A 27,721-nucleotide genomic window follows, 5' to 3' on the forward strand; every position below is an offset into this window, starting at 1 on the left:
GCTTGGATGTAGTTTTTTAAAAATCCCGTGGGAACTCTTTGATTTTCCGGGATAAAAATAGCCTATGTGCTAATCCAGAGTATAATCTATCTCCATTCTAAATTTCAGCCCAATCCGTCCAGTAGTTTTGCGTGAAGGAGTAACAAACACACACACACACGCACAAACTTTCGCCTTTATAATATTAGTGTGAAATAGCGGATTTTACATGCGCAGCAGCGATTCTCAATAAGTTCGACCAGTAACATACGATAAAAAAAAATGAAAAGCTTTTTCATGAATACTTTCTATCTTTGTCGTACCTATTCCACTCCCTTTACAATCTTCGCACTGCCAAGGGTCACTGGTAGATATCTCTTATAGAGATAAGTGCTTCCCTGTCCACTTTTTCTTTCTCTCTTTATCGTTACAACTTTCTGGTACAAATTAAAAAAAAAATCGCATCCAAAGTGCGGTTAACCTAACTCTTAGTGTCACATGTTAACATCAGCCACGAACAGTGAACAGTGTCCCCGGCCTTGGTGAACTCAGGGGCAGCCATGTTTACATAATTAATTATATATTATGTACGTAATATTATGTCATGTCACATTTCGCCCGAGATACTTCGAGAGCCCGTAGGAAATTTTGAGGGGTTGCTTAATTCTTTTTTAATTAAATAGGCATGCGCTTGATTGCAGTCAGATCAAATAGCAGGTCATGATGCAACCTAAGGTAGAGCGAACAAGATGCTTATTCACTCTTCTTCTTTTGATGATCCGAATATTTTAATTGGTGGGGAAAACTAGTGCATTCAAAAAAAAACAGCAAATTTGAAATCTAAAAATATTTAGGCAGAACAATTTTAACTGTTTTAGTAATGCAGTAGTTTTATAATGTAGCCACAAATTCACGGTTTCGGATTTTTTCCTTTACTTGTGGTATAAGACCTACCTACTTGCCAAACATAATTCTAGGTCAACAGGACCTATAGGTTTTTGAGACAGACACAACAGACGGTCAGAAAGAGAACAAAGTGATCCTATAATGGTTCCGTTTTTCCTTTTGAGGTACGGAACCCTAAAAATAAAGTTGAACATACCTATCTAACCGTAGGTACCTACAGAACGTGCTCAGCTACTTGCGATAACATGTCACTGAGGCGTGTAATTACTAAATTACTAATTACACATTAATTGTGGCTACTTATAGTATTTAGATTGTTCAAACGAATGCACAATGCGCGCTGATAACAGATTTCCTTTAAGGACAATCCACATCACACGATCTAACAAATTAACACTTAAATAATATCATTACCTACTCAAAATAATTTTATATATTGTATACAATCTCCTAAGGTGTGGAATGTCCTTCCGGCCGGCGTCCGTGTTCCTGCCACGTATAACCTATATTCCTTCATAGCAAGAGTGAATTGAGATCTTCCTTCTGGCTTCCTTTTTTAACCCCCGATCCAAAAAGAGAGGTGTTATAAGTTTGACGTGTGTATCTGTGTATCTGTCTGTGCCATCGTAGCTCCTAAACTAATGAACCGATTTTAATTTTATTTTTTTGTTTGAAAGGTGGCTTGATCGAGAGTGTTCTTAGCTATAATCCAAGAAAATCGGTTAAGCCGTAAGTTATCAGCTCTTTTCTAGTTACTGTAACCTTCACTTGTCGGTGGTGTTATAAATTTTTAATTTACACTTGTTCCCACTAGCTGTAATATTGGTACCTTCAAAGAAGAGTGAATAGACACCGAAGCCGGCACGTTCCACCTTAGATAACATTGCTTACTAAGTATTTAGTATAGTAAATAGCTGCAGTCAAAGACATAGTTAAAAACGTTAAGAACATAGGTATATATTATTTAGTAGCTAAACTTACATTTATTTTTTACTCGGTTCCGGAAATAACAAGAATTTTGTCCAATATTAAAGTGTAACAAAAACGATTTAGTTAATAATGATTCAGCAGAAATATCTCCAACTCTATCAAAGCGTAAAAATACAATAAAAACCCAAACAGCGTGTAATATGCAAAAGTGTGAATAAAATTCACGCTTCGCTGCGTCTGCGCCGCGCCGCTGCAAGTCGGCATCTCGTATGCTAAATACTTAATAATAAATATTATAAAGAGGAAACCTTTGTATTTTTGTATGTTTGTATTGAATAGGCTCAAAAAATTCAAATTTTTTTTACCATTACTTAGAGGGATTCTTCCGAATCCGTATAGGCTATATTTTATCCCGGAAAATAGATAGGATTTTTCGTGGTAGTGTCCACCCGTGCGAAGCCGGGGCGGGTCGCTAGTACTTAATATAATAACGTAAAATAACTTTAAATTGATGTAACCATTTTGTTTTTTTACAGTGGAATTTGCATCATTTTGGAATTCACAAGTAAATACTAGAGTTTTGAGGAGTTTCACATCCATATCTATACTTCGATATCCATACTAATTCACATCCGTACTAATATTATGATTGCGAAAGCGTGTCTGCCTGTCTGCTAGCTTTTCACAGCCCATGCGCTTAACCGATTTTTGCAAAAGTTACAGAGATAGCTTACCTACATTCTGGGGAAGGACATACTCGTAAGTCTGCAGCTTGCGGTTACTAATAATTTAAGCGAAAAGCGGTGCTGTAGGAAAAAAATGGTGCAATGCGAGAAAAAAGGGGCGAATATATCGACCAATCGCGCGCTCCCGCGTGGTAGAAATCGGTCTTCCAAAGAGACCTAAACATCAGTTCTGCGCATTTACTAAAGCCGTTGGCCATGTGTTCATAGTGCGTGCATTTTGAGAACTCACTCGCCATTTTTTCTCTATGTGTCCTTAATCAGGAGTGAACTAGTAAGGCAGCTCGGTTTGATCCTGAATTGGCGATATGTCACATATTAGGCTATGGTGACAAAGATGGTGGCAAAATAAATAGATCAAAGATACAAGTGTAAATTAAAAATTTTCAACACCCCCGACAAATCATTTTCAAATAAATAATTAGGTATATCTAGGCAACGTCCATCTTGACAGCTTGACATTTGTCAATTGACACTTGAATATTATGAACCTAACGGTTATCTAACCTTCTTTTCTACAAGAAAACTAGAAAATAGCTGATAACTTTTAAACGGCTGAACCAATTTTTTTGGATTATAGCTAAGAACACTCTCGATCAAGCCACCTTTCAAACAAAAAAAAGTAAATTAAAATCGGTTTATTCGTTTAGGCGCTACGATGCCACAGACAGATACACAGATACACACGTCAAACTTATAACACCCCTCTTTTTGGGTCGGGGGTTAAAAATCAAAGATAAATAGGGGTACTTTAGGGCTACCCGCGTCAAATGTACTAACATTTGACGCCTGCCAATAACGTCGAAGCTTCGACGTTATGTTACAAGTTTCCTAAGGCCTCATTTACACGAGAGCTTTTTAACGGGCGTTGAAAAGGCTCTCGTGTAAACGAGAAATTAATCTAAGGGTAAACAATACTTTTAACATGACAGTTGACACAAAGCAAACATGGCGTGAGTTGCCACTGTTGGCAGTATACAGCCGGCCTCGTGTAATGTGGAGCGACCTTGAGGTGCTCACTTGAGTCAATGTGGCAGCACCGTTATTCACGAGTGCAAGTCAATATGCGTCATTGTACAACACAAATTAACACTTGTTTAAATACACAAACGACGAATTTAATCGAGTAAATACATAATATGTTAAGTAATTATGTGCATAATTTAAATATCACTTTCGCAGCTACCTATACCTACTTGTACATATTATAACTACAGTTGCTACGCCATTGTAGCTGTCTTTTATAAGGGAAGAAAATTAAAAGGTGTTTGAATATTTTAGTATGGATTTTTGTAAATTCAACCCGGTAATTCAAGCGGGTAAAATAGGGTGTTGAAATTTGTGTAGTCCACGCGGACGAAGTCGCGGGAGTAAGCTAGTAGTTTTATAAAACTTATGAATAATTAGTATGGAAATAGTTATATAAAACTTATGAATAAGGGGGTACGTCTAGACTGCAGATACGTTTGCGGTGGACGATAACTTGACGCCGCCGATCAGATGCGGATGTCTGCGGTTAAACGCTACATACATGTGCTACATGTTATATGTGTCATGGTGGACTTCTTTGTGGCTATTATGACTGATAACAATGACATCATTGATATTGCATTTCTATGGCCGAGATCTATCGGGCTAACTACTTACTTTACTTTACTTTTTTTTTTCTCTTTCGTCTGGCTTTACAAAGATTAGCCAATGTCAAGTTTGTAGTTATTTGTAACAAGTTAGTTAAACTATTCAAGTATGGACCCCGTCTGTGCCGGCGCTCGCTGACATACGCACGGCACCCCCTTAGAGCGCTTTCCAGTCAGTTTTAACAAAAAAAAAACACTCCAAAAAGGCAGAGCCCGCCCGCCAGCTAACACCAACACAGACGAAGTCCTACTTTACTTACTACTTTCTATACTTTAGGTGGTAGTTACTTTTACTTTCCTCAAGCTTAAAGTTGAATTTAGCTAAAATAATAGTATTGATTCGGAGCACAACTAAATTTTAGAGTATTCACATCCTCTTCTTACTAATGTAATATGAAAAGGACAACCACAGTTTGACCGTTTTAAATTTAATTTAGAGCTGTCAAACCTCGTGACTTTAGCTGCCAGTCGCGAGGCTGTTGCTTGCTATTTAGTATTTAAATGTAAAATTCATGTTCCGTCCTTTTTTAGCAATTTTAAAAGGAGGAGGATGCAGATACTCTAAATTTAGTTTAGAGAAAGACAACAGAATCGGCGCCAATGTCAGTGCCATAATTGTCTTAAGTCTGAATTAGGTCTGAGAGCTATATGAGAATACAAAGGAATTATGTAAATCAAAAGGATAAAGTATGATATGTCAAGAATTTACCACATACCACAATCCTCCTCTACCAAAGAGAAAAGAATGAATGGTCATTTTAGTTTATTATTTATTTTTATTATGAAAGAAAATAGGAACGCATTGATTCTGTAGACTGAAACTGTGTGTTATGAAGTTGTAAACAAACTCATTGTTCTATGTGAGTGTAAATACAGGTGTAAAGTAAACTAAGTTGCACATGTCAAATATTGTGACAACATCGGTGTGGAGTGTTTGTGCGGATGTTAGGAGTTTACGTCCAAGCCACTCGAAGAAGCTCAGGCCAGTGTAAATATTGACACTTTACTGTTGCCAGTTCCTCTATTCAGACTATGGATGGTATGAATCTGTGGCAGCTTTTCCTTTTTTCATGATGCTTGCGCTTGACGGCAAAGGTAAAGCCTTGCCTAGAAGATACCTATTCTTGCTTGCCTTGGAGGTATTTAGGTTATACGTAACGCACAGCCTAAACCGCTAAAAACTTGAAATTTTGACAATAGAGGGGATACGGGATGCAGGTATGGTATGAAAGTCCGTCTTTTTCAACTGATGTATTTGAAAATAAGTATTTGGGGTTTTCATTCAAAAATGAATAGGTATAATACGCGACAGGTCTAAACACTAGCTATCAGAGTATGAGGCGGGGGACGCCCCGCACACTGATTGCCATGTCGACTTTATGTTTTAGGATTTTGGAAATTCTATGCCCTCACGGATTTTCAAAAATTCCACTTGAGCGAAGCAGAGCGTAGCTAGTAGTTAGTATTAGTACCTAATAGAAATAATTGTAATTTTGATTATTGCATAACATAATTTCTTCTATGCCTAAATTCGTTATCTGTTAACAGATAGCGAATTATTTTACACACGTACGCGACCTTTGGTTTCGTCTATTTGACCCGATGATAACCTGTCGATAACCAAAAGTTGGCAGGGACGCGTGGTCAAGGCATGCGCAGCGTAAACCGATAGCCCGGATGTTATCAAATATTAGAAGGCCAGTAGGTATGCTTGTTTTTTAAACCCCCGACCCAAAAAGAGGTGTGTTATAAGTTTGACGTGTGTATCTGTGTATCTGTCTGTAGCCTTCCCTTAGTAGTAACCCTTCCCTAGTAACCTTCACTTGTCGGGGGTGTTATAAATTTTTAATTTACACTTGTACTTTACACAATGTTTAAGTTGTGTGATGAAAAATCTAAAAATTCAAATAAATAAATAAAACTTCAAATTGAAGATCTAATTCTTTTCTGAAACCGGTTAAAAGGAAAACATCAATAAATTTCCAATACCTACTTTATTACAAATTGTTATCAAAAGCTTGAAAACAAGTACGCCTTAAGTACATACACGTTTATGTGAAGTGTGTGATAGTGGCACGTTATCAAGGACGCCTATGGTGTCGGTCGTTCACACCAACGTATGGGATTCGCTTAATAATATATAGGCTTATAGGTTATCATACTATGTCCGTTCTTATCAGTTGATGCTAGATTGGTAACTAGTATAAGGGTATCTAGTATTGAGAAGTCGACAACAGAAAATCAGTCAAGTGCGAATGCACACGAAGGGTTCCGTACCATCAGTGGCGTGCTCAGGGTTTAAACTTATTTCTGGCAGGTCATAATGGAAAATAAGTGTTGATTTATTACAACTAGGGTAGGCAGTACTTTTATACCTCTATGAGCTGCACGCCACTGCGTATCATGATACAAGAAATAATACTTTTTATTTAGCTTTAATTTTCGTGGTGGCCATTTTGAAATATTTATTATTTGTTGTTATACCTAACGGCAATAGAGATACTTATTCCGTGAAAATTTTAACTTTCTATTACGCTTCACGAGATACAGCCCACGGACAGACACGCACGGACGGACAGATGGACGAACGGACGGACAGCAGAGTCTTAGTAATAGGGTCATAGGTATGTTCGGTAATGATATGTTGATACGTTGTTTTCAGTGGTGAAGCAGCGTCTACAGATGCTGAACTCGCCGTACCGCGGCGTGTGGGAGTGCGCGCGGCACGTGTACCGAGCTGAGGGCCTGCGTGCCTTCTACCGCTCGTACGGCACACAGGTCGCCATGAACGTGCCGTTCCAGGTACGTGCCATCGCAAACATACTAAGCCTTATAAGAGTTTATCTGTCAGAAAACTTTATGACACACTAGACAATCTCACACCACACACAGTATCGTATATTTCGCTTGGTTGAATCTGAGCTTAGTAATTAATAGCAATCAGACTTGCGGCAAGTGATGATTGCTCTTACCTAGAAGATGCCTATTCATGATTACACTAGAGTATAATTATTATACTATAGAGCTATTATGGAAATGTACGTGGAACGTAGAAAAAATAGAAAACATTTTTGTGCCATGCGAACGAACCGTAGTTGCGCCATAGCGACGTATAAAACTCGTACGGTACGGTATGCGAACCGTATTGACGCGACAAGACAACCGTGGGGAGGTGAGATGGGGAAGTGGGAGAGGCGCCGCATGCCAGCGAGGTGCAAACTTAGCGCGACCGAGTTACAATGAAAAACCAAGAGATTATTAAAGCTTTTCGTTCTATTTATTGCAGGCGTTACACTTCGTGACGTACGAGTGGTGCCAATCGATACTAAACCCACGACGCGTGTACGAACCCCGAGCTCACTTGGTCTCAGGCGCGATGGCGGGCGCACTCGCCGCAGCCTTCACAACCCCTTTAGACGTTTGCAAAACCGTGCTCAATACGCAAGAGACAGCGGCCAGAGCTGACGGGTTGGCGGCGGCCGCTGCGTTGGTTCTTCGATCAGGAGGTCCACTCGCGTTCTTCCGCGGCGTGCAAGCTCGAGTGTTATATCAGATGCCCGCCGCTGCTATATGCTGGCTCACGTACGAGACACTCAAACATGCACTCACGGTAAGTAATGAATTGATGTCCATTGTCCGACACTAATTTTATAGGCACTCCTTCATAACACTACGCTATGTCCTAGACCGACTTAACACGCAAGAAACTGTGCTTGAAGCCGTTTGGCTAACAGTGGTAGCAGTGCTGGGCTTATAAAGCATAGCCTCTCAGCTTTCCGCGCTAATACAAGCTCGTGGTTTATATCATATGCCCGCCGCTATTTTATGCAGGTTCACATTCGAGACACTCAAAGTGCTCATAAATGATAAGTGGTGAATTGATATTCATTCCAAAACTTTTTTCATATTATATTCAACTTATGATATTGTCATGTGTAAGTACGTACTTGGAATCCCATGCACTGCTAGAGCACAATGCGAGTCAAATCCACGCTGTGTTATCTTTTATCTTAGATTGTGTAATATGAAAAAATCAGGAGCATATTTTTAATGATTTTTTGAACTAATGTGTTTTGGTTTGCAGATGGACTCAAGCAGTGAGGAGAGTCCTGGTAGCAGTAACAGTAGCACAGTCAGTGCGGGTAGCGGGGTAGCGGGGGTGGGGGGGAGTGGTGGGCCGTTGGCGTGCGCCGCGCTGCGTCTCGCCGCAGCCGACGTGCCCACAACGCTCACACGCACTTAGGCACACTTGGTCTATGTCACACTTGGACACATGGTCTATGACACACTTGGCCACATGTGTCTAGGACACACTTGGCCACATGCGTCTAGGACACACTTGGCCACATGCGTCTAGGACACACTTGGACTCACGTGGTCCAGGACACACAAAGCCACAGCGGTACCCACCACAGTGTCGACACGATAAACTGTACAGTGGATATTAATATTTCTGTTGTCATATCGATATAAACTATTGTTTTTTTTTTGTTTTTGTAATTGTATTGTGTTGTTGCGAGTTGTTTTTTTTTGTACAGTAGATCTAATTTAATGAAACCACATTTGATAAAGTTGTTACTTGTTCTACATATAAACTGAATTGAAATAAAAATTAGACTGAAACTATTAAATTAGATCTAGTGTAAGGCCAATTATGTATTTGCTCTCAAAAATTGATTCATAAACGAAAACTTTCAGAATTTTTGTGAAATGTCTATGTCCATCTCGTCTGATTATAAATTGTAAATCGAGCAAGTCTCGAAAAAAATACATAATAATATATCGTATTAAATGCGATTTGTATATATTGTATGTATTTATTTATTTGTGTATTAAAAAAAACCTATGAATATATTATAAATAATACTAAAAGTCATAAATTATTACGAAATCGAGAGTGAAACATTATTGGTATTAAAACACCGACAACTAAAGTCGTTTTCAGACTGACGATTGACAATTTATTTGTGATAAATACAATATCAAAGCTTTTTTCCCGCTCAAAAGTCAGTCTGGACGCGCCCTAAGAAACTAAAGCTTTAAACGTACGGGAGATCTGTAAATTAAGGTTTGGTTTCAGAATGAATTATGGATTTTGTCTAGAACACAAATAATGTTCAAACTAATGTCTTTTAAGCTTCATTTACGCCAGAGAAATATAGCGCGACTTTGCGGCGTGTCACTCGGCCGATATAATAATTTGAAATGTAGCAAGAATCATCGGCAGGCTATCGTACCCAATTCCAATTCTATAGCCCGATTTTTCCCGGCATAATACTATTGACTGTTGTATGCTGCTTAAGGGCACTATCTCACTAGGATCCCAGTGGCGGCGCAACCAGTTGCGCTATCAGCAACCTGGTTACCTGGTGTCCGCTTGGTTCTCCGCAACCAATCTGGTGCCGCCATAATGCCCTAGTGAGATATTGGCCTAAGGCTGCAAAATTATAGTTTCCTTTTGTAGCATGACGCAATGTCGCAAATCGTTGCTCCGGCTTAAAACAGCCATTTTACATACATATTTTTTTGGGGAATTGACTAATTTTTTTTATAAATTATAATTATGTTTTACAAGTCACCTGCGCGTGGCTTAAATTATTAAATTAAATGAATCTTATTAAAAATTAAGAACATAATGTAATAATATTTTACCTAATTATTATTAATAAAAATAATAAATAAATAGAAGCAAAAATACGTCATACATAAGACATTATTGTATAAGTGCGAATGTGATTATTATAAATAAATTAATAAATATTCGAGCGAACGAACCGAAATAAAATGTAGTAATTAAATGTAGCTCTTTAACTCGACTATACGTTTTTAAAAGTCACATCGATTTTCAAACTCAAACTCAAATTATTTATTCGAAGTAGTTACTGTTGTACTCCTTTTGATGGTCAGAATTGTTAGATTTGTAAGATGATATAGTGGTGATAATTAATTGCGTAAACTTAAAACGAAAGCTACGTGGGTTCCAAACGCGCCCGGGTCTGAGAAGAGCCCACAACAAACTCATCTGGGTATTCATTCTACTATCACCACTTTACAAAATCACTTATACTTATCAGAACTATCAAAGCTGTTTGGCAACTCATTCCCAAGCTTTCTTATCATTTAAATAATCCTTGACATTGTATTTTTTTTTTGTTGATGACCTATCTTTATTTAAAGTTTTTCTTCATTTTAAGTTTATCATCATACCGATTTTAAATATACCTTCAACCTGCTGGTAAGTCCAGTCCAAAAGGTAATGGGAAGGAAAGACGGAGGACGGCATATAGTCGGAAAGGCGTAGGTCAAGCAGTGGACGCAAACAGACTGATTGATTGATTTCATTTATTAACCTATTATCTTCCTCTTGCTAAACATTTAATTTCCTTAAAATATTTGACCGATTACGATGTAATTACGATAAAAAAGGCATTTTTATTCGGGAAATTACTTACTAGTCAACTATAAGTAGAGTCGGGTTATAGAGATTATGTACACGATATACATACAATTTAACTTACTCTTACTCTGGCGAGTACGTAAGTTGATTTAATTACTTTAGCGAGTACGTACGCATCGATCAATTACTGTATCTAATCTACACAGTTTAGCAATCATACAGTGGGCAACGCCTTCGACCGTGGGCTTCTATTCATCGTCACTAACTTACAGCACACAGACAGCTCATACGGTCACACATTATTCAAATGTAGGCTTTATGACGTGTATGTATGTATAGTGCAATTTATTAGTAAATGCAATAGAGTGGTTTGGCAGGTTATAGTGTAAAAAAGTTGTTATACCATCCCAAATAAAATTAATGTTAAATTAAAAAGAAGCAATAGTGAATAGATTTCAATAAAAAATTTAAAGGTTGTAATGTATAGTAAATAATTTTAAATTTGGCGACGACCGTCACAACGTGATATATACTATAACTTTCTTGAAGTCATTTTATTCCTTGCAACTATGAAAACATAACATATTCGTAGATATATTTGTCCATAGCCAAGACTATTTTGTTTGACCATACCTTCTTTTGTTTTATTCAAATTCGCTGTCCTACTGTACGCTAGCTAAACCGTGGTTGTATGTGTTTAGATGGGAGCTAACCTCCCTTGTTATTGTTAATAATTTTGTTATTTACTGAAGTTTACATTATTTTAATCATATTTTATAATTTTGTTTTTGTTTATGTCCAATATTAATAAGTTCCTCGGATTTGGTTAAATTTATCTATCTTGAGTTGTAAAAAATAAAAACGGCAACTCAAAATTTTTGTACTACTTTTTTTCAAATTAACAGGGTTAAATTTTAATGAGTTTTTCTAAAAAAAATATTAGGTAATGTAGTTAGACTACACTGATGCGCTATCAACTTGCTTTAGACGTATGCGCTAACTACCCAGACGTATATGCCTGTACGCATCATGCATAAAATATGCTTTACTAGCCGATTCCCGCGACTTCGCTTGCGTGGATTTAGGGTTTTCGAAATCCCGTGGGAACTCTTTGATTTTCCGGGATAAAAGTAGCCTATGTGCTAGTCCAGTATATTATCTATCTCTATTCAATTTCAGCCAAATCCGTCTAGTAGTTTTTGCGTGAAGGAGTAACAAACATACACACATACATACACACAAACTTTCGCCTTTATAATATTAGTGTGACAATAGCGCATTATAAATAAATAGCGCACCAGTGTAGTTAGACTACTTTATAATCATTCTGTGTCCATGCATAATTATTGTGAACAGTATTTTTTCAATAGCTGAGTAAAAAAATGCGCATAGAAATCGTAGTATGGTTTTTTTTTTAATATTTTAATAGTAATGCGAATCGTATAATCAACGACGTTAATATCGGGTGCCAGTAAAGAATTTAATCGAAAAGAGCAGCGCTTATCATTCCGTCTCACTTGCACAGTATAGCTGTGTACAGCGTGTGAGTGAGATGGAATGATTAGCCGTCGTTTAGTTTCGATTTGTTTCTTTACTCTCGCGATTATACACCTGAATTAGCACCATATTGAACCGACTTAAAGGCACGTACGCGCATATTTTTTTTACATCATAAAATATTCTTCTAGTTCTTGTATTACGGTTATAAATATAAATATTGTTACTTGCATCACTATTTTTTCAAAAGTCAATAAGAGATCTTATCCACTTTTTCTGCTCACTAACATCACATTTTTACAATGTATCTTAAAATGTAAACAGAACTACTAAAAGTGCTTAAGATCTCGTCTGTAACGTAAATTTTCCTAGTGTTATAATGTACGTGTGTGTGTGTTGTTGGACGTTTGTGAGTGCGCTGGGTTGCGAACTTTAAGACTCATTTCTGAAGGTCATGACTCCTTCATTAATCATATAATGGTAGCGGTTTTCTTGGGATAATAATGCGACAAAGAATGTCTTTGACAGACGTAAACACAAACTAATTTTCAATTAAAAATTCGTAATAAATAATTATTAATTAATTACTCATATCTTCATTAAAATAAATAATAATAATAATTGGTCATCAGAACATGACTTAAAGCTTATGCATAACAGTTAAGCTGTTAGCTGTCAGCAGCTACCTGTTAACTGTTGGCTGTTATATCTGTTGTCAAAATTTTACTGTTACTGCAAAAATAATGTAAAATGACAATACATTCTGTCAATATCACACCAAGCAAATACAAAGTTTGTAATTTATAATAGTCTAGTTGGCAACCCGTGGTGTGGAAGTGTGTGTAAGGAGCGGAGAGCTGTGATGAAGTTAAATTCTAGTAAACTATCGTAAGTGTTGATATTATTAAGGGGTTTATTGTAACTTGATATTCACGCGTAGACGTACGCAATGAAAAACGTGTAATTATGTTAAGCTGTTTCCTTTTGTTATGGAATGATTTCTACTAATAATAAATTAAAATAGAAGTTTATTTCAAGCAACAAAGACTTATGATATGAGTTATGTATCTTTTTTCAAAGTGATCATTCATTACGCATTCTTACGTTTTATTTTGCTGTGTTTTAAAATCTAATTTGTAATGAATGAATGAAAATAGGCACCAGCACCTGTTGCTTATTAAATTTATCAACTGGGTTTTCTTCTGCCCATTGATTGTATAGATTGTAAAAAAATAGTGATTTTAATCGAAATTCCACGTTTTATATAGCACCACTTTAAGAGTTAAAAAAGTTATTGAAAATATTGCAAATTATGAAGTAGAAAAATTCAAATGATTATGTGATGTGGCATAGGATTTAGCATCTTGTACATTGCACGCTAAGCGATAGGACACGTAATAAGTTACCCACACTGTATCAATTATGTATAATACCAGTCTTAATAAATACGTATACAATTAAAGGTTTAATGATTGTACAAAATGTATATTCAAGTCAAATAGAAATTTCCAATACTTCCATATTCTCAATCATCTAAAATTCTAAACATAGAACGATCGTTTTATGCTCTATAGCACTAGCATCAAAATTAAAAACTAAAGTTCAATCAATCAAAACAATTGAAAAAATTTGCCATTACATGTATGTAAGGATGACTATCATGTACATAAATACGAAATTTCTATAAAAACAGAGTCTATAAAAGGGATAGCTTCCTATCGCGCGAGTGTGACTCAGTACTGTGCGAGTGTTTTAGCTTTCAGCGTTTAACTGTTACCTGTTAACAATTAACTGCTAGCTGTTATCGATGACGAATACCTGTCAACAGATAGCTGTTACCTATCTACGATTAGCTGTGGGCGCTTTTATTTAACACTTTCGTCGCCTACAAAACTAGCTCGTCAAGTAGCGACGCAAAATAAACAAGATTTAGACATAACGTTTTAGACTCAATGGCCGCGAGAAAATGCGTGGCAACTGCGTAGTTAGGTTGTTGCGAGGAATTGGATGGCCATACAACATTTTTTACTTAATAATATAATAATTTAATAATAATTCATCGTTTTTTGGTAACAGTTACCTGTTAGTCGTTACCGGTTAGCAGTTAAGCGTTGATTGCTAACAATCAACTGTTACCTGTTAACAGATAACTGTTGTTAGTTAGGAGGTTAGCTGTTATCTTTTAATAGATATAGCTGCTGTTAGTTAGGAGGTTAACTATTAGCTGTTATCTATTAACTAACAACATTTACCTGTTAACTGTTAGCGTTTCAACTCTTACTCGGGCACTAAAGAGGGCTGTGATTTGAAATTGTTCCCTTCCTGTGGAACTCAAACTTTTTCAACATTTGGTCTCTCATCTAAATAAAACTTATTATTTATGAAAAGCATATTATACATACAGTTGAGTAAAAGGAACTCTGACCCTGTACTTGCGCGGTGGGTGATTTATCGATTTATTTGATGGTACGGAACGCCAGCGAGGGTATCTGTATGGCTTCGCTATTGATTCTCCAATCAAGCCTCGCTTCACAGGCTGTAGGAAAGTACAGTACCCATGCGCAAATACATCCCCCTCATTGTATTGTAGTCAAGAACTCCTTTTACCTGTATTTTCTACAGAAAAATAAGGCAAAATTATGGACAAAATTGATATCATTTTCTTTTTGTAATAGCCTAGCTATTAGTGAAATTTATGTATATAGGTGACGCAAAAATCGCCGAAGTTGTGACGGCTTCGTGTTTACGCCGGTACAAATAGGCACATAATGTAGTGGGTGACTTGGGTGGGGACGCCTCGCACACCCGCACGTCACCCGCAGCGAGGTAGTGCGGGGGCTGTGCGGGGCGTCCCCACCCCGGTTGCCATCTCAACCTGTCGCGTACTATACACACTTAAGGATTTTTTCATAAAAAATTTAAAAAATGTAAATATGTAGTAGCTTTTGTGATTATCTATACCGGTGCAAACACGCCGATTGCGACGTTTGCTACTTCAGCGGCTCGATTGCGGCAGAATGACTGCTACAATGTCACGATCGGAATCAGCTCTGATTGGTTGGTGCTGTTGGCTACAATGCATTGTTGCAAAAACAATTGCGATTGTAATAATGATTGCGAATTTTTCCGCAATCGACCAGCAGAGCGAATCAGAAATTTCGCGTTGCCTATAACACGTGTAATTAAAAACAGTTTACAACTACGTTGAATCCACTATTTACGCACTGCCTATAAAAGAAACAAACTGAATTTTTTAAATAGTTTAATTTTTAGCACAACTATTATGATTAGGGTGGAACCACCCGTGTGTTCCTACCCTAAAAATCTTGTACTTCTTAAATAATATGTATTGATTGATATTATGGGATTATTTTATGGCATTGAGTATAACTCACTGTATTACAATATTATGTTTGTACATGTGTATATGTATGCATGTGTGTGAGAGAAAGAGAGAGTGTAGTTGTATGTGTTTGAAAGAGATGGAGTGAGAATTGTTGTATTGTATTATTATTACTATGAAATATAATGTAAATTTGTTAGAGCGTGTGTACGATATAATTATAATAGCTTTAGATATTACCTATTATTAATAATAATAATTATGAAACATCATCCGGCGGATGCAAAACTGGTCGGCGGTGCTAAGGGGAAGATTGTGACATACACCGCGCAACGCTAGAATATACTGTCCTATGGTGTCCCAGGGTGTAACCAGAACGCTAGCAAAAAATTGTTATTATACTACCTAAACACAATCCAATACCAATAATCTTAATCAATAAATTGCCTTATTTTGTAGTTTTAGTGATTTAATATTTTTCAAACCCACAATGTATAGCGTGCAAAATTCGAGTCAATGCTCCACCTACGAAGCGGCATTGACTCTGAGTGGCCTACCTATTTTTACGCTATAATGATACCGTAAAAATCTTTTATATTAACCCTTATCAAATGCTTTGTGAAAAAATATTAATATTGTAATTTGTAACTGGATCTCCTTTTGAGCAATGTCAATTATCAAATGGCGGCGCGCGGTGTGTGCGGGGGGAGCGGGGAGGGAAGCGCAGCTCATCGGGAGGAAGATTTTATTATCGTTTGTGTACATTGATTGCTTTGTTCGTATTTTGTTATATTTATGACTTGTATAGATGAGTGCCACTAAATTGTTAGTTGTAAGAGTAGCCACGCACGGGCCCGGCACCGAGCTGGGCCGGTCCGCGCGCGGCACGCACCAAGTGACGTTTACTTGACGTTCAAGAGAAACAGAATAAACATTTGGACAATAATGGCCTTGTTTAATTTTACTACTTTCCTTCAGTTCGTATTTGTTATATTCTTTACTAGGTGAGGCCCACGATTTCGCGTGGATTTAGGGTTTTTATATCCCAAGGGAACTTTCCGGGATAAAAGTAGCCCAGTCCATCCCCGGGTATATAAGCTATCTCTTTTGTATCAAATTTCGTTGGCGGATAGTGAAAAGCCAGCAAACTGACACTTTCGAATTTGTAATATTATTGAGAAGGTATGGATTATGACTTGTAAGTTGTATAAGTGAGTAAACTTAGTTGTAAGAGTAGCGACGCACGGGCCTGGCACGCACTAAGCGACTTGAAGTTCAAGAGAAACAGTACATAAACATTTGGACAATAGTGAATTTGTTTTATTTTATTACTTCGATGACTTATAGTCTAGTATTGTGCTTCTATTCGGGTGAGGCCAAACGAGCGTAATTTTGTGAATTGTCAGTCGCGTAATTTCGGTCGCGTAATTTCTGCTGCATTCGGTTTCATACAAAAGTCCAGTTCGTGCCACACGGCGACGCAAAATGAATTGAACTTTTGTATGAAACTGAATGCAGCAGAAATTACGCGACTTACAACTCAAAAAATTACGTCCGTTTGGCCTCACTCTTCGTATTTCGTAGGTATTAAGAGTACCTAATACCTACTACTTATAGCACTATACTTATCAGCACATAGATTCATGATGAAGGCCATTGGTGATGAATGATAATACAATTTAGTGTCAGTTTTAATTTCCGATACACTCGCTGGAGCGCTTCGAATTGGCACAAAAATAGCTCATTTTGCATGGCACACCAATTCCAGCATACTCGTCAGTAACCCAGATTTTGCACAACCCGGCCTGACAAAACCGGACCAGAGACAACCGGACTTTTCGTGGTGTAGACAGGCTAATAAAAATAGCACTGACATTGACAAATAGCTCTATTGTTTACTTTAGTCTATGGTCAACTTGCTTGTTGTCGGTATTTCGGTGAAATTTTTATCGAATTTAACTCAAAATGTCTAACAAAAGAAACAAGGAGGTAATAAACCAAGACAGTGAAAGCGAAGAAGAACAAGATTCCGGCAGCGAGAAGGATTCCGACTTCGATTCGGATGGAAACTTCGTAGGAGACAAGGTATGGAAAAACATAACCTGACACTCACATGGCGGTCTCAAAACATCAATAAAATTATCAAATTACGTACACGTTTACGGATTCAGGGCCGTTATGCACTTAGGCAGGCACTCTATATGGGTATACCTACTAGAGGTGTAAAAGTAACGAAAACGAGCGTACCCGTATGCATTCGTTACTTTAACAATTAGTACTCGTTACTATCGTATCGTTACTCGTTACTTTTGATACCACGTAAGATGAACGAATCGAGTCGTATTGCGTACGACAGTATGATGTCGCGGCGTCCGCGTCGCAACATTCGTAATCTGTAGAAAACATACTTAGGTCTACATTACATACAAATAATAATAATAATAATAATAGTTTATTTTCAGGCAATTTTTTTTTTTACACCCATTTCTTAAATATAAAATAAAATAAAATAGAATAGAATACAAAAGTAAAATAAAAATTATTTACGGTTGTTGCCACGATGCACGGCAAGCCAGTACTTCGGTATGCGATTTTCAGGACACTCAGAGCATACCTTGAGGATCTCGTTCTGAGAATTGCGGATGCGGAACCAGAAAGCCGCAACCCGTGATCTAATAATCGCGAAATAATCGGGCACTTTGGCGTCAGCAAACATGCCCGACGCGCTGCAGTATTTAGGCAGTTTCATCAGAATACGGTATGCGTTATTATATTGCACTCTGATGCTGCTACGTGCACTTGCGGTGCAGTTGACCCAAAGCTGACACGTGTAAAAGCATTGACAATATGCTCTAAACAGTGTCAGCTTCGCCTCAGAACTACACCGCGCAAATCTGCGTGCGAGCATGTTGCACCGAACAGACAAAGCCCTTCTTTCTCGTTCCATGTCTTGGTTATCACGTAGATCCTCAGTTAAAATATGCCCCAGATACCTGAATTGCGCCACCCTTTCTACAGGAACTCCATCTAAGAAAACCGACGGGATCCTCTCCGGGCCCTTGCCTGCACGAAAAACCATCATCTGCGTCTTTTTAACATTATATTTAAGGCCGTGATCTCTAGCATATTGTTCACAGATGTTGAGTAGTCGTCTAAGACCCCTGATTGAGGGACTTAGAAGTACCATATCGTCAGCATAGCTGATATTGTTAATGCACGTTGTACCTATGTGGCAACCTACTCTAGTATTTCTAAGTCCCTCAATCAGATCATTAACATAAATGCTGAAGAGGTCCGGAGAGGTCAATCCTCCTTGACGCACGCCGCATTCTAATCTATAATCATTAGAGCCGGCGTCGCCCCATTTCACAAAATTAGTTTGGTTCTCGTACCAGTATCTCAACAGATCTACCGTCTTACGCGATACATTAGACTCAATAAGTTTTTGCCATAGTAACTGATAGTTTACCAGGTCAAAAGCTCTACTGAGATCCAGAAAGCATGCGTATACGGATGTGTTTCTATTCGTATAATAGTTAACTATCGATTTGAGACTAAAGATAGCCGAATCTGTTGAGAGCCCAGGACGAAAACCAAACTGCGCGTCATCAATCCTAATGTTCTGATTTACATCAGAATAAATTATTCTTTCCAGTATTTTGCCTATAATGGTACCTAAAGAAATCGGCCTGTAGTTTTTGAGGCTGGAAAGATCACCGGTCCTATTCTTTGGGACAGGAACTACCACAGTTCTCATAAGGTTTTTAGGCAAATAACCTGAGTTTATACATAAGGTAAACAGTTCCGCCAATAAGCAAAAAATTTTTTCGCCTGCATACAAAATGTGCTCCAGGCTCAGTCCGTCATATCCTGGCGCCTTACCTCTTTTCATTGTCAATACTACTTTAGCCACATCGTCAGGTGAGTAACGATGCGATTGTCCATCGTTTAAAATCATTTTTCCACTGGGCATAGATGCACATTTTGTACTTAGAGCAGGTAATGGATCCAGTTTGAAATGATGCGAAAATAAGTCAGCAATCAGCTTTGTGTCTTGGACACCGTCAACACTCAATGGTAGATTTGATTTATAGTTGAGGCGTTTTGTGTCTTTCCAAAATTTAACAAAGTTTTTGTCTCGCTGATGTAAGGCCAGCATATCCATTCTGATTTGATCCTCGTTATTTTGGCACCATTTCAATTTATTCTTAAAAACCTTACGGCTCTGTACCATGTTATTATTAGCTGCGTAAGGTGCATTTTCTCACTTTTCCGTATTTTGAACCAGACGTGTGTTTAAGTTATTCCCAATTTAGTTTGATTTAATAAGTGTAGAACTACAAATGAACTGTTGACGGAATCTACTAAAATATTAAAAATTTTAACCTTGAGTTGAGCTTATGTTAAATATCTATACTATTACATAAAATAAGAGTGTCTGTCTGTAATTTCCAAATAACTGTCTCATTATTAAGCTCATATGGTTATTTGAACGATACCATAACAGAATCATACGTTTTTAAAATTTTAACAATAAACTAAACAAACATCGGCCTTTGTAACGTACGTTTTTAAATTCACCGAATGAGCGCGCCTGCGCGTAAAACATACGGTTAGCAAACGTTTCAATACACGTATCTACGGTACTTGCGTGAACCGAAACAGTGTAGGAACGGTCATACGATGAAAAGTGCGAGTAACGAGATGCATTTGTGAGTAACGATTCGGTACTCGGTACTAGATGGCGCACCCGTTACTCAGTAACGAATACATACGGTTCGCTACAGCTCTAATACCTACTATACGAAACAATTGAGACCTTTCCCGACAAAGTCCTTCAACTTTGCCTAAAGCAACAGAGATTTACTTAATATGAAATAACTATTCACTTGATCCAATCGACTTCTTGAAAAAAGAAACAGACTTTATCCAGAATTCGACATACATTTCATTTCATTTTCATAATTCAAAAACCCTGATGCTGTAAAGAATCTATAGTATAGTATATAAAGACTAGAGAGTATAGGAATCTAATATAATAGAGACTAAATTACCTTAACTCATCAAAAGAGATTGTGATAAATGTCTATGTTTTGTATTTGATCACTAACAATTTACTAATGAGGAAAACGGGAAGTATATTGAGATTTTCATACAAGAATACTTTTCAAATTTCTGACTTTCAGATTTTATAAGAGTAAGTTTTATAAAAATTATATATTCATCCAGGAACTCCAAGCAGACTTTGAGGGCAGGAATCCAGAAGATTGCGATTTTCATGGCATCAAACAACTGCTGAGGCAACTGTTTCTAAAATCTAATGTTGACTTGGGAGCCCTAGCACAGATTATTATTTGTAAGTTAACTAAATATACTTTTAGGGATCCGTCCCCTGCTTTGTCTTAAGCAGTTCTTTCAACTGGCATAAATTGTGTGAGAATTATGGTTTTTTACCTCTTAGTGTATATTATTATGGATGAAAAAATTTCCCTTCCAGCACAAAACTACGTAGGCAGTGTAGTGAAGCAATGCCTGGACGACGGGCTGGACGACGACGACGACGAGGACGATGGCAGCGACGGAGTGTTTGGCATCACCACAGTTATTAACATCACTAAGAGAAAAGTGAGTTATTTAGTCTATTCAGCACAAAATATCAAACTAGCTTATTAAGGGAGCTTTTATAAAATACATAGATGACTTGACAAACATGTGACATATTTTTATAGCCGAGTTTCTTGCTGGTTCTTCTTGTTAGAAAAGGCATTCTGAATCAGTGTAGATGCATCTGACAATTCAAAAATTCTTGTAAAAAAATTATTTTATTTTATTTATTTAAAGTTAAATCGATAATTTCAAATGGTTAACAAGCTTAAGACTATAGAGGACATGGATTTTATGAATCTTAGAATTTAATAATTACTAAAAAATTATTTATTTTTGACATAGGCACTTGAAAGTGAGTTACATGTACTAAGATAATATATGATCAATTGGCAGGAGGAGCCGTGTGTGAAACAGATCCGCACGCTGCTAACCACACTGGCCAATGACAACGCAGATGACCGCACGAAGGCACTCGTCAACAACATACTCACAGACGACACCAAACAAGTAGGATTTGTTATTAACGAAAGGTTAGTTCATCAATATTGTTTTTAGAGTTCATACCCTTGTCCTTTTGTAGTGTTTAAACTATCGTGAGTGATCTCCGATTTAGTATAGAATGTATGGGCTATACTGACGTATTTAGTGGATGTAACACTGACTAGTTTCGAAAACTAGTCAGTTACGGCAGTGTCAACCGCGACGCGCAACGAACCGAGTCCCTTAGGTATAAGACAGGACCTTGGATGGCTTTGAAACTAGTTGGGCTTACATCAACTTAATATGTGAGTATAACTAGTACATTCTATACCCTTGTTATTATTTTTAGGGTGCCAACAGGACCCTATTACTAAGCCTTTGCTGTCCATCTGTCTGTCTGTCAGCGGGCTTTTTCTCGTGAACCGTAATTGGTAGAGAGTTGAAACTTTTACAGAATGTGGCTATAACATCAAATAATAAGAACTTAAAAATGTCTGTGAACTTTTTTATTCTATCAAAAACTAGACAATTTTTTTTTTTGATAATCTACTGTCCCTAAACTAGGTAGAAAAACCTGTGTCTTAGGCGACAGTGTTAATTAAAAATAAAAAGTGTTCTTTCTTGTACAATGTCAATGAACCCTTCATGTGCGAGTTAAGGGTTTGTGAACCTTGGCATTGTGAACACTGTCTACTTTGGACTTAATATTGATGTAATGGTGATAATTCCAGGATTCTCAACATTCCAGCTGCAATCAGTGTACCTCTGTTCGCGTCCCTACAGAACGAATTAGACAAAGCGATAAAGAAAAACATGCCCTACGTGTTCCAATACCTCATATGGATCTGCAAGATATACAAAACTGGAGGTGAGAACTAATATTTTTAATCATAACACTTTTCCGAACCCTATTTCTAACTCTCCAGGTTTCAAACCATACCCATGTAAAAATCTGGTTGATACGTTGCTCTAATACACTTTCGCATTTATAATACCTATGGCTAGTGGTATTATGTTGTTAATTTAGAATAGAATTTCTATTCTATAATATAGATTTTTATTTAAGTAGACTTTTACAAGTGCTTTAAAAAAGACTGTCCAGTTCAGAGATATAAGTTTTGCCCCTAAGAAAAGTCGCTCAACGCGGCTAAAAAAGTTTTCTCACCAAAAATGAAATGTGCTTGTTGCAGACGAGGATTCGGAAGTGCTATTCGCGAACCAGGAAGAGAAGCCCCTGGTGGAGGAAGCCCTGGCCAGCTTCGACGTGGACGTGACGGAGCAGGCTGACCTGTCGCAGTGGGACTACGAGGGAGGCGCCATGACGCCTTGCAGGAAGGTAAGCTCTTTAGCTATCTCTCACTTACATTGTATTGACATTTGACAGTGAACTCAGATCTATAGAAGTGCACTTTGACTTTCCTCAGACTTAAGACACTGTTAAAATGAGACAGTGTTATACCACTGGCATAAATCTGTCTCATTTTAACTGAAACTTAAATCAAAGTCAAAGTGCGCTCTATAGATTTCAACCTGAGACTGACAGTGGTACTGATTCTGATGGCAACTCAATTATTGACTATTCGCATCTCTTTCTTACCAATGTAATAAGAAAAGGACAGACAACAAAAAACCTAGTGACTTTAGCTGTCAGTCTTGACCATAATGTTTTATGTAGAATTACACTAAAATTTAGTCTACAGTTTTTTTTAAAATCTGTCCTTTTTGCATTATTAAAAAGATAAGGATGCAGCTATTCTATTTTAGAAGAAAACAGCAGAATCGACGCCAATCATTTTTTAAAAGCGGCCTAAACACACTATACAGTACTGCTCATTTTCCTTTGTAGTTTTAAATAAACATTAAACCTTCAATTATTTGTTTGCAGGTACTTATTTTCGAAGGCAGCAAATTCAACCAACTAATCAGACTACTAAAAGAAGAAGTAGAAAGTGTATAAGAATCTACTAAACTGAATATCAACGCACGCCTATGTTACATGCCATAAATACATAATGTATTTTGTATATTTATACTTTTAAGATAAAATAAATGTGAGCCAAGCTTTATTATATTTTTATTTACATAAACTTTACCTACCTTATTTATCTACTCTTAGTCTTTCATAAAGGGGTAGTTATAAAAATTAATATAAGATTAAGAGCAGAGAAGAGAGATACACTGAGCGCATTAGCTCCCAATGCGCTCAGTGTGCCTATGTATCTTCTTGTCAATAAAGAACAAATGTAACAAGTGTAAATTAAAAATTTATAACACCCCGACAAGTGAAGGTTACAGTAACTAGAAAAGAGCTGATAACTTTCAAACGGCTGAACTGATTTTCTTGGATTATAGCTAAAAACACTCGATCAAGCCACGGTTCAAACTAAATTAAAATCGGTTCATTAGTTTAGGAGCTACGATGCCACAGACAGATACACACGTCAAACTTATAACACCCCTCTTTTTGGGTCGGGGGTTAAAAATAAACCTTATCTTTTTTTAACGGCCTCCCTGACGCAGTGGTAAGCGTGGTCTTATTAGTGGGAAGTCACGGGTTCGAATCCCGGCAGGGGTTTTATATTTTTCTAAATTTCTGTTCTGGTGGTCTGGCTTCGGCCGTGGCTAGTTACCACCCTACTGGCAAAGCTGTGCCGCCAAGCGATTCAGCGTTCCGGTACGATGCCGTGTAGACACCACAGTAGTATGGGTTTAATGAAAACTGCCATACCCCTTCCAGGTTAGCCTGCATCATCACTTACCACCAGGTGCGATTACAGTCAAGGGCTAACTTGTATCTGAACAAAGAAATAAAAAAATAATCTGTCTCGTTGAAACTGAAACTTAAGTCTAAGTAGTCAAAGTGCTCTACGTTGATTCTAACCTTAGGCTGAGATCTATAGACTTAAATAATTACTTATCATTTAGACTTGGCTCAGACTTACCACTGTTAAACGGTCAAACTTAAGACACTGTTAAAACGAGACAGCGTTATACCGCCGGCATAAATCTGTCTTGTTTTGACTAAAACTTAAGTCTGCGAATATCCGTAGACTGTAATTTCAGTAAGCAATAATAAATGAGATACAGGTAAGTTTTTAAAGTTTTAGTTCTTTGGGTTTAGCAGATTTTATCAGATAGAGTTTTCTGCGATTTTCTATTTTAATACTCATCAATTTGTTTTATGTACCTTACAGAAAAATTTACATAGACTAAAGATTTTAAGAAAAATCATAATATGTAGTAAGTTTAACATCTTGTATTTTAATTTCAGGCAAGGATAAATAAAAAACCCAATATAATCAATTAAGATTTATTGATAAGTCAATACATAATTTTACTTTTTTCTTAAATTTTACTACAAAACTCCTTAACCTTAATTAGTAAATTACTACTAATTTCTCATAATCTTACTTAATTAGTAATTACTGTTACTTGTTAGTAAAAAAATATAATTCTTCTGTCTTAGAAGCTTTTATAAATAGCGAGGGCATCTCTCATCATAAAGTCGCGTAAGGCGCAAAGGCCTTTAAGGATCTTGGTGTTTTGATCCATCTTCTGTATGTCTGTTTCCGCGACCGTCTTGTCTTGCTGCAAGTATCCGTTGACGGTGTCCTCGGTAAGCCAGTGCGAAGGCAGCTTGTGCATGTTGAAGTGCGCGGGGTCGGGGTTGGCCGGCATCGGGGTGAGGGATTTCTCCCACGGGGTGATGTACTTCTGTTCTGAGTGGAGACCCTCGATGTATCTGTGCAGAAATTGTATTAAATATTTAATAAAGAAAATCGTTTTCTAGAGGAATACAGGTTTCAAAAAGGCACAGCAGTATTTATGAAACCCATACCGCTTATCGGTTTCTACCCGACATCGTACCAGAACGCTAAATCTCGTGACAGTCGGCTTTGACGGTCAGTTGGGGGGAGGGAGGGGGGGGGGGGGTTGCGGGCACGAAGTAGTGGGGGCATGGCGTGTTGCGTGCCATGAGGGACATGGGGGGCATGCCAGCGAGAGACGCCGATGTTGTCGTTACCTGATGTAAGCTTCAGAGTGGGTGACCCTCTGTGCGCGGGGGGGTGCGGGCACGAACAGCGGGTCGTGGCCCGCCCGCGCCGGGGCTCCCAGCGCGATGCCCGCGCCGCTAGACTCGCCCGCGCCGGGGGACGGCGTGTTGCGTGCCATGGGGGACATGCCTGCAAGAAACGTTGCTATCATTCAAGCTATTTTTTTAATTTTGAATGCTTTTATTCAGATTTTTAATCCTATTTTTTAGGGCCGGGGCACATATGGCGAAGCGCAGCGCAGAGCATTTTTCACAGTCGAAATATTATCGACATTGTCCTCATTGAAATAAAATCTAAAATCAATTGTACATCCGTGCGGATACTCGCGCATCCCCGCGTAGTCCCGCGCGTCCTCGCGCATTCTCTAGTAGAAATTCGCGTAATGTGTCACGCGATTAGAAAACTTCACGGGCATGCTCTGCGCTGTACTTCGCCATATGTGCGCCGGCCCTTAATCATCATAATCAAATTATTGATAATATGTAAAAAACAATAATAATAATTAAAACCAATATATGTATAAAAAATTCAATTAAATTTTATTGTTCCGGCTATTTTATTATAAGACTTATCGAGCGCCCCAAGCACGCAACTTTCATATTTGCATTTTCGTTGAGTAGTTGAGATTATGTTAAAATGAAACAGAATTAAAATTTCACCTCCCGGCGACATCAGCCCGCTGCGGATTCCGGACACGTATTGCTTTGGCGGCTTCTTGGAGGACGGCACGTAGTTCCTGAAATAAAAGTAAACTATCATAAACCAGCTGATGCCCGCGACTTCGTTCGCATGGATATAGGTTTAAAAACAACCCCACATTTCAAACAATTCATTGATTTTTCCGAGATAAAAAGTAGCCTATGTGTTAATATAGGGTATAATCTGTCTCCATTCCAAATGCAAATTCGGGGCTCCATTCCAATTCAATTTCAATTCCATTCCAATTTCAGCAAATTCAGCCCAGGGTTTTTTGCGTGAAAGAGTTACAAACATACACACAAACTCTCGCCGTTAGAGTACTAGTGTGATTGAATCATAAAGACAGCGAAAGAATAGAATGATAATAATTACCGTAGTTTTGGTTTTTTTTTTTCCGTTACTTTAGTTTTTTGTTGTTTATGTTATTTTATTTCTCTTTTGTTTCTGTTATTTATTGATTTTGTTGTTGATGTTATTTTATTTTTTGTTGTTTCTGTTATTTTTTCTATGTTTCTGTTATTTTTTCTATGTTTCTGTTATTTTTTCTGTGTTTCTGTTATTTTTTCTGTTGTTTCTGTTATATTTTCTGTGTTTCTGTTATTTTTTCTGTTGTTTCTGTTATTTTTTCTGTTTCTGTTATTTTTTCTGTTGTTTTTGTTATTTTATTATTTGTTGTTTAAAAATAGGATAAAATGGGAAAAATAAATAAATGAGAGAATAATAAAACCGTAGTCTAAGCAAACGAAAATTTATCTCGTGTCAGAACATTTGTGGCGCCATCTATTAGGAAGATTCTAAACTCTAAAGGCTAAACTAACCTGGATCGCTCGTGCACCGCCATGGGTCGTCCATTCCCCTTGTTGACGTGCAAGTCGCGCACGTGTCGCAGCAGCCGTGGGAGGTTCGGGAAAGGCGCCTGGCCCTTGCGCACCCGCGCGCAGCTCCGCCAGAGGCAGGGGTACTCGCTGTTGCCGCTGGTGTTGTTGGTGGGCGCGCCGCCCGCGCGGTAGTGTTGTTGGATGTGACCCGCTGCCGTCACACATGTTGGTGGAAAGGGAATTGTTTATAATACTGCTTTGTATACCACACAAATGAGAATCCACAATCTATACATATAATAAAATTGTAGAAAAGTGGTGTCTGTACAATGGAAATATATAAAAAAAAGTAGCAGGGGTCGTTATTATATCGATGCCGAACCCGAAATTGTAATTAATTTTTTTTTGTCTGTTTGTCTGTGTGTTTGTGCACGCTAATATCAGAAACGGCTTATTCGATTTAGATACAGTTTTCACTAATATATTGTAGTAAGTAAGCTTCACTTAACATTTAGTGTTTATTTTATGTCAATCGGTTCATAAATAAAAAAGTTATGTCAATTTAAAGAATCACGGCGAACATTTTTAACGTACAGAGTATATGCTGCCTGAAAAGTCACTATTCCACGC

General features: G+C 37.6%; 3 protein-coding genes and 1 long non-coding RNA gene across 6 annotated transcripts in view; 2 read left to right on the forward strand and 2 right to left on the reverse strand.

The window, feature by feature from the left end:
- LOC123877759 (mitoferrin-1) overlaps positions 1-11,700 on the forward strand; it is a 44,036-nt gene extending 32,336 nt beyond the window's left edge. Inside the window, exons 5-8 of one of the 2 annotated variants that reach the window (XR_006798675.1) lie at positions 6,858-6,997; positions 7,482-7,805; positions 8,280-8,489; positions 8,593-11,700. Coding sequence is in view for 1 of the 2 variants with exons in the window: in XM_045924635.1 (XP_045780591.1) it covers positions 6,858-6,997; positions 7,482-7,805; positions 8,280-8,438 (623 nt within the window). In the remaining variant the exon portion in view is untranslated. Of the gene's footprint in view, positions 1-6,857; positions 6,998-7,481; positions 7,806-8,279 lie in introns of both variants that reach the window. The other variant, XM_045924635.1, reaches the window with a different exon arrangement.
- The window catches only part of LOC123877763, a 30,369-nt gene extending 13,979 nt beyond the window's left edge, over positions 1-16,390 (reverse strand). The window contains exon 1 of the long non-coding RNA XR_006798676.1: positions 13,048-16,390. This is a non-coding gene — a long non-coding RNA (uncharacterized LOC123877763). The remainder of the gene's footprint in view (positions 1-13,047) is intronic.
- Positions 16,391-17,329: 939 nt separating this feature from the next.
- On the forward strand, positions 17,330-23,585 carry LOC123877761 (protein BCCIP homolog). The gene is made up of 7 exons (XM_045924638.1): positions 17,330-17,517; positions 20,662-20,788; positions 20,930-21,057; positions 21,433-21,569; positions 22,251-22,387; positions 22,710-22,855; positions 23,405-23,585. Exons 1-7 carry the CDS (start codon positions 17,398-17,400, stop codon positions 23,474-23,476), a joined length of 867 nt encoding a protein of 288 aa, XP_045780594.1. The 5' UTR covers positions 17,330-17,397; the 3' UTR covers positions 23,477-23,585.
- Positions 23,586-24,813: 1,228 nt separating this feature from the next.
- The window catches only part of LOC123877757 (protein polybromo-1), a 39,443-nt gene continuing 36,535 nt past the window's right edge, over positions 24,814-27,721 (reverse strand). The window contains exons 29-32 of one of the 2 annotated variants that reach the window (XM_045924623.1): positions 27,092-27,314; positions 26,234-26,310; positions 25,544-25,703; positions 24,814-25,261 (exon numbers count right to left, since the gene is read on the reverse strand). In XM_045924623.1, the coding sequence (XP_045780579.1) occupies positions 24,982-25,261; positions 25,544-25,703; positions 26,234-26,310; positions 27,092-27,314 (740 nt within the window). In that variant the 3' untranslated portion in view covers positions 24,814-24,981. The remainder of the gene's footprint in view (positions 25,262-25,543; positions 25,704-26,233; positions 26,311-27,091; positions 27,315-27,721) is intronic. The other variant, XM_045924622.1, reaches the window with a different exon arrangement.

Source organism: Maniola jurtina, chromosome 24 (assembly GCF_905333055.1).
Source record: "Maniola jurtina chromosome 24, ilManJurt1.1, whole genome shotgun sequence".
NCBI lineage: Eukaryota > Metazoa > Arthropoda > Insecta > Lepidoptera > Nymphalidae > Maniola > Maniola jurtina.